Source organism: Corvus brachyrhynchos, unplaced genomic scaffold (assembly GCF_000691975.1).
Source record: "Corvus brachyrhynchos isolate BGI_N302 unplaced genomic scaffold, ASM69197v1 scaffold365, whole genome shotgun sequence".
Classification (NCBI taxonomy): domain Eukaryota; kingdom Metazoa; phylum Chordata; class Aves; order Passeriformes; family Corvidae; genus Corvus; species Corvus brachyrhynchos.
Window position 1 is genome coordinate 672,079 of NW_008239544.1, and position 6,809 is coordinate 678,887.

The 6,809-nt window shown below is 53.6% G+C and overlaps 1 protein-coding gene across 1 annotated transcript in view; it reads left to right on the forward strand.

The window, feature by feature from the left end:
• ZC3H18 (zinc finger CCCH-type containing 18) overlaps positions 1-6,809 on the forward strand; it is a 42,460-nt gene that overhangs the window by 16,758 nt on the left and 18,893 nt on the right. The window contains 1 exon segment of the mRNA XM_017741400.1: positions 21-214. Coding sequence (XP_017596889.1) covers positions 21-214 — 194 coding nt within the window.

Genomic DNA, 6,809 nt, shown 5'->3' on the forward strand with positions numbered 1-6,809 from the left:
GCGCCGGGCGGGAGGGCGAGCGGGAGCGGGAACGGGAGCGCGACAAGGAGCGGCAGCGGCGGAAAGAAGAGTGGGAACGGGAGCGGGAACGAGTGAAGAGGGATGAGAAGGACAGGCAGCACAGGGACCGGGACAGGGAGCGGGACCGGGACAGGGACAGGGAGCGCGACAAGGACAAGGACAAGCCAAAGCCCCGGTCCCCGCTGCTCCCGAGGTAAGTGTTTGCTGGGATTCGGATTCGGCGTTGTTGCAGCTGGCGGGAGTGAAGATGCTGGTGTGTGTAACTGCTGAGTAAAGTAGTAGTTGATGAGCCTTGTGGCCGCTAAGTGGAGCTAAAGCATCGGTGACAATGAGCGTGCGTAACGCGACCCTCAAAGCAGGAGTGTCCTTTGGCGTGGGGGTGTTCGGCTCAGCCCTCTTCCCTTCAGGCTGGAGAGGTTTTGGGAGGATGAGGGGCTCCTGCAGGTTGGTTCCTGGGAGCGCTCTGGTGACTCCCTTTGAGGCCTTGACAAATCTCTGTCACAAGAGCCAGGGCTGCTTGGGGAGTTTGTGGCTAGCAAAAGTATCTGAAGATACTCCAAAAGGAAAAGGCAAAGGAATTGTCCTGGGAATGAGTCTCTGCTCAGTGGAAGTGCAGCGTGGGGTCAGGTCTGTTGCCTCTGACCGCCTGTTGTTGGTGAAAATCCCGGTCGTGACCTGTGTGAAAGAGAAAATGGAACCCAAACCAGACTGAAAGTCCAGGGACGTGATCCCTGTTTTGTTCCTCTGTCAATGATTTACGTACCCTGCCCTCCCAGCCTCCTCTGTCTTTGTGAAGCTCTGGATAAATATCCCAGTGGAATGGAAGTTGTAATGTCCCGGCCTCGTTTGGTTCAGAATCACGGAAAAGTGTCACGTTTTTTGTTGAGGGACATCTTGGAGCAAGCTGGTCTAGTGGAAGGTCCTTGCCCATGGCAGGGGGGTGGAATGAGATGAACTTTAATGTCCTTCCCAACCCAACCCAACCCATTCCATGATTCTGTGATCTCCAGGAAAACTGCTGAACAGTTGCTTGGGAAGAGTGGCAGATGGAGACTCCCACAGCGTGTGGAGGACCATGGGGACACACAGGCACGTGTGGGGCAAGGAGAGGTGCAGGGAAGCTATTTCCCAAGATTTATTGGAGCTTTTCCTGGTGTCTTTGTTCCTCTGCACTGGAGGAAGGTGTGAAACACGATGGGCATGAGGAAGAGTGGGATTAATGAAGAGCAGGGCTCAGAATGCCAGGAATGAGGCTCCACATGGAATCAGGTAGCTTCAGGTGGCAGCAGGGCTTAGTTTGATCTGCATTACCGAAAGGAAAGCTGATTTTTGACCCTCTTTCCCAAGAGGAAGTGACAGTTTCAGAACGGTCTGGAGGAGCAGCAGCAGCTCCAGAGCAGTTATAGGAATACCATAATTACCTGTTCCGTTTAATTACAATCTTCACTTAACAGCCACGATTTGTGCACCTTAATTACCACATTGCCTGGTGGTTTGTGCTCTCCTTGGCTTGGTGATGGGACAGATCTTGTCCAGACCCGTGTGATGGAGATGATGTCAATGAAAGTGATGTCACCTGCTTGGCAGCTCGAGGTCATGAGTCACTGATGGTCACTGTGACCCAAGGCTGAGCCTGCTGCCTGCTCCTTCCCTTGGCACTCCTGGAGTCCTGGGGCAGGGCTCTGTAGGGAGAGTTTGGGCTGCCAGTGCTGCCCAAAGGGTGCTGGGTAGGAGCGGTGGCCGTGCTCACCAGTCTTGGATCCATCTCATTCCATGAAACCATATGAGAGCCCGGAGATGGGATTTGACAGCATTCAGGGGATGCACATTCCCTGCTTCCCTCTGGCACAAGGCAGCTGGGGATGCCTCTTGTGTCTCCAAAACTCCTTGAGACGAGTCTTGGTCATTCAAAAATACTTTCTGATGCACCTCTTTGCTGTTTTTGTTTTAAGTGTGCTGTGGAGGGGGGTTTTCAAAGGGAATGGAGTGACAGGACAAGAGGGAATGGCCTTAAGCTCAAGGGAATGCAGGGTTAGATGGGATATTGGGAAGGAATTCCTCCCTGTGAGGGTGGGGAGGCCCTGGCACAGGTTGCCCACGTTGGAAGGGACCCTAAAGCCCATCCCATCCCATTCCACCCCCTGCTATAGGACTTCCCATGGTTGACATCCCTGTCAACATGACCCTTTCCCACAGCACTGTGGGTGTCTGGGTGTCTGTGGGGAAAACAAGCCTGCAGGAGCAGGTTTTGAAAAAGCTTTTTGACACGTGAAGGCGTAATTCCAGCTTCTCCCTCGGAGAGCACGTCCCTCATCCGTCACCTGGCGTTTCCCCAGGAGTCCCCGTCACGCTCGTGCTGTGGCCTGGCTCTGGGCTGTGTCCCACGTCACTTGGTGACCAGCTCCCACCTTCCTCATGGCAGTGCAGTGGCTCGAGCCATGTCACCTTTTCTCCGCCTGGCTCCGTGCCAGGCTCCAGAGGAGCAGGTTTGGCATCCTGGCACTGAGCGGCTCCCGAGTTGGTTTAACGTGTCACACAGCGGGGATTGCTCCGCGCTTCCTGGGAAAGCAGGATGCACAGCAGGGCCACAGCACTCACCTGTGGGTCTATTTATAGACTCCGGGCTTTCCCTAATTGCTGGATCCCAGCTTTTGGCAGGTCCGGCCTCTCCGGGCGGCGCTGGGGGCCGGCTCACGCCACAGCTGCCCGTTAACATTCCTGCCGCCTCCAGGGCCCACGTGGCCCTGCTCACTAATGAGCTTGGAAAACTGCTCCACAGAGCCTGCAAAACTCCTCCACAGAGGTTGTGCAAGCAGCACCGAGCTTTGCCAAAGGCACAGCTGAGGACGGCGATCCCAGGTCGATGCCGGTCGCTCCGTCAGCGTAGGGGCTCCCGCAGGAGCTGGAGGAAGGAACAAACCAGGAGCTGCAGCATCAAGGGATGAGAGAACCCAAACAGCAAATAGCCAGGAATAGGGAACAAATCCCTTTCCATTCTGCTGAAAGCAGGAAGGTTTCACCTGGTCTCTAAACAGCAGAGGAGTTCAAGGCTGAAAACGCAGAGGAGTTCCCAGCATTACTGGGTGATGCAGATGAGGAGGATGAGAATTTAACAAGGATTTAAACCCTGATGCTCTCAGGGACAAGGGTTTCTCTGTGAGCCTTTGGAGAGAAGAGGCTGCAGCATTTGGGCTCCAGTGGGATTGTCACATGTGGATTTGGCCTATTTTTCAGGAATTCAAAAAATTCCCATCCAGTACTTGAAGGGAGCTGACAAGAAAGAGAGAGGGACTTCTAACAGGACAAGGGGAGATGGGTTCAAACTGACAGGGAGGAGGTTTAGATTGGATTGTGGGAAGAAATTCCTCCCCAGGAGGATGGTGAGGCCCTGGCACAGGGTGCCCAGAGAAGCTGTGGCTGCCCCTGGATCCCTGGAACTGTTCAAGGCCAGGTTGGAGCAACCTGGGCTAGTGGAAGGTGTCCCTGCCCGTGGCAGGGGTTGGAATGAGATGAGCTTCAAGATCCATTCCAACCCAAACCATTCCATGGTTCTGTGAACATGGAAATGCTGCTTTATGCTTTGGGTTGGGTTTTTTTCCCAAGCTTAAGATGAGCACTCCAAGAAGTTTAAAATCTGAGATTGCACTGCTGGTAAAAGTGTTCCTCCCCCTCCTCCTCCTCCCTCCTCAGGCGTCAAACACTCAAACAAGCCAGGACACTTTATGATCAATTAGAGGGATAACTTGGCTGTCTGTCCTCCTGCTCCCATCTCCAGAACGAGTTCTGATGCCCCAGGCTGGGCCTGATTTTTGCTGAGTGCAAAATTCCTTCTTTTTCTCTCTGTCTTGCTGCTGGAGCTCCCTGTTGTGCAAAGCCTTTGAGGGATAAAGAAGTGACATGAAATATGTCCTCTGAAGAAACTTTGAGCAGTGCAAGATGTTCTGACCCTTAGCTGGGAGCAAGGGCTCTGCACGCTGGAATAATTTGCTTTAATCCTTTCTGCTGTTGCCACAGGCCTTGATCCCACTGGCAGCTGAGGGAATCTGGTTGTTCCAGGAGCTCATGAAGCAACCCAGCGTCATGGGGCCTGTTGGTGGCTGTATTCCCAAAGCACTGAGGGAAATTCAGGAGTTCATTCCTGAGGGGCAGCGCTGGTACTGATGTCCCTGTGACCAGGGACAGCACCCAGGGAGCAGCTGGAGCTGGGCCAGGGCAGGGTTAGGTTGGATATCAGGGAAAGGCTCTTCCCCCAGAGGGTGCTGGGCACTGCCCAGGCTCCCCAGGGAATGGGCACGGCCCCGAGGCTGCCAGAGCTCCAGGAGCGTTTGGACAGCGCTGCCAGGGATGCCCAGGGTGGGGTTGTTGGGGTGTCTGTGCAGGGCCACACAAGGACTGGATGATCCCTGTGGGTCCCTTCCAACTCAGGATATTCCATGATTCTGAGTTGGACCCACCAGAGAGAGAAGGAACCTCAATTTTGCTGCCCCCTCAGCTGGGGTGGCGCTGGGTATTGTTGACCAAGCAAGGAGGAAGAAGGTCCATGAGATGGGCATTGGTTTCTTTCCCACCTGGATTTTGTCTCCAGGGAATGCTGGAGGTTTCTGGTGAGGAGCAGCATGGCAAAATGAACCTTGGAGTGAGATGTTGTCATCTCCAGTTCTTGGAATTTGTCCTGATGTCTGAGCTAAACCTCTTCCCACACAGACCAGACGAGCTTCAAGCTGTGCCTGGGGAGGCTCAGGTTGGACATCAGGAGGAATTTTTTCATGGAAAAAGTGATTAGGCATTGGAATGGGATGCTCGGGGAGGTGGTGGAGTCCCCATCCCTGGAGGTGTCCCAAGGAAGGACTGGACATGGCACAAGGTGGGGATCAGTCACAGGTTGGACTCGATGATCTTGGAGCTCTTTTCCGACCTCAGTGATTCTGGGATTCTCATGATACAGACCCCCAAGTTCCATGGAACAGCAGTGGCAGGTAGGATGAGGAGAAGGAGGGGGCTGTTGTCCTCAGAGGTGTTCCCAGGAGGTGCCAGGAAGGAGCAGCGTCCTGAGGACCATGCTGTCATTATCGCACACACCACACTTTCTTTGGAAGGAAGTTCCCTCCATCAGGACTAAAACCTATAAATGGAGAGCACTTAGGCAGCCATTAAAAACCAAAATAACCCCGTGAGTGGGCACTCAGGCAGCTGACAGCAAAGTCAGAAAGGGCAAATCACAAATCCTCGTAAAACCTTTCCAACAGGGAGCGTTGAGCTTCTTCCCAGCTGCTCCCGAGGCCTCACCTGGAGTGTGAGGTGCTGCAGATCCCAGGACAAAAGGTTACGTGATCCCATGGCCGTGCTCACCCTTGGGTTGTTTTCTCAGGCCAGTTCAAGTTGACTTTGTTAATCTCTGAGCACGTTAATGAGCAGGAAAACCCAGGTCTGGAATCAGCGGGTGCAGGTTATCCAGGGCCTGCGAGTCAGAAAGCGTTGGAATGAGCTCGATTTGATAAAGGAGTGGCAAAAATAGGGAATGCAAATGGAGTGATTCACGGTGGTGTGTGTGCCACAAAGCAACTGAATTGGGTTTTTTGGAAGAATCTCTAATTTTAGGTGTTCCTGGGTTGTTGTTTCTCTCCTGAGAGCTTCTGGTGGTCTCCCAGTGCTGCCAGCTGGATTTGTTCCCTACTTTTTGGGTGTAGAGGCTCTGAATGAAAGCAGCTGTCAGTCAGTTTTTGGGGGGCTTAGTGATGGCATCTCACCCTGCTGCACAAAGATGGGGTGGGAGGATGGTGGGTTTGGGTTCCTCTTGGTTTTCCCTGTGGAAATCTCAGTTATTTCCTAGAAGAAATCCTTCGTTTGTTCCCGTTTGTCCTGCCACAGGAGGAAGAGCAGGCAGGGCAGACAACCATGTGCTCTTCCTGGTTTTGGAGTTGGGCATTGGTAGAATGCCCTGATTTAGTCCTGTATCCATGAAAATTTAGTGAAGGTGGGAAAAGGAGCCTCCATCCAGGAGCATGGGTTTGCTCTCCAGCTGTCCGCACCTCCCTGGGAGGCTTCTCGGAGTGCAGGGAATTAAGGGAAGCCAGTGTTGGGTTTCCCAGGCTGAGATGGGTTTTATCTGCTCCAGCTGGAGCTGCACCTCTGCTCCTGCACACTCCAAGTGTCCCAGGACTGCTCAGAGGAGCAATTCCCTTCCTTTGACATACAGAGCTTACCCCGTGCTGCTCCAAGGTTCTTTGGAATCCCAATCCAGTGCCCTGCGTGGAAGCTCTGCTGCGATAAACACGATAACAACTTGTTTACATCCCCGTTTTTCGTGGTGCAGCTGCCAGCCAGAGCGATGGAACCTGCTTAGACAGCTTTGCTTTCATTTCTACTCCCAGCTCTTTTGGGAAGTTGGTGATAAGAACAGCTCTGCTCTGGAGCCAGACTGGGAGAGCTGGGAGCGTTTAGCTTGGGGAAGGGAGGGCTCCAGGGAGACCTTGGAGCCCCTTCAAGTGCCTAAAGGAGCTCCAGGAGAGCTGGAAAGGGACTTGGGGACAAGGGATGGAGGGACAGGACACAGGGAATGGCTTCCCACTGCCAGATTAGATGGGATATTGGGAAAGAATGCTTCCCTTTGAGGATGGAGGTTGCCCAGAGCAGCTGTGGCTGCCCCTGGAAGTGTCCAAGGTTGGGTTGGATGGGGCTTGGAGCAGCCTGGGACAGTGGAAGGTGTCCCATGGCAGGGACTGGATGAGCTTTAATGTCCCTTCCTCCAGACCATTCCGTGATTCCATGATAATGAAATATGTGAATAA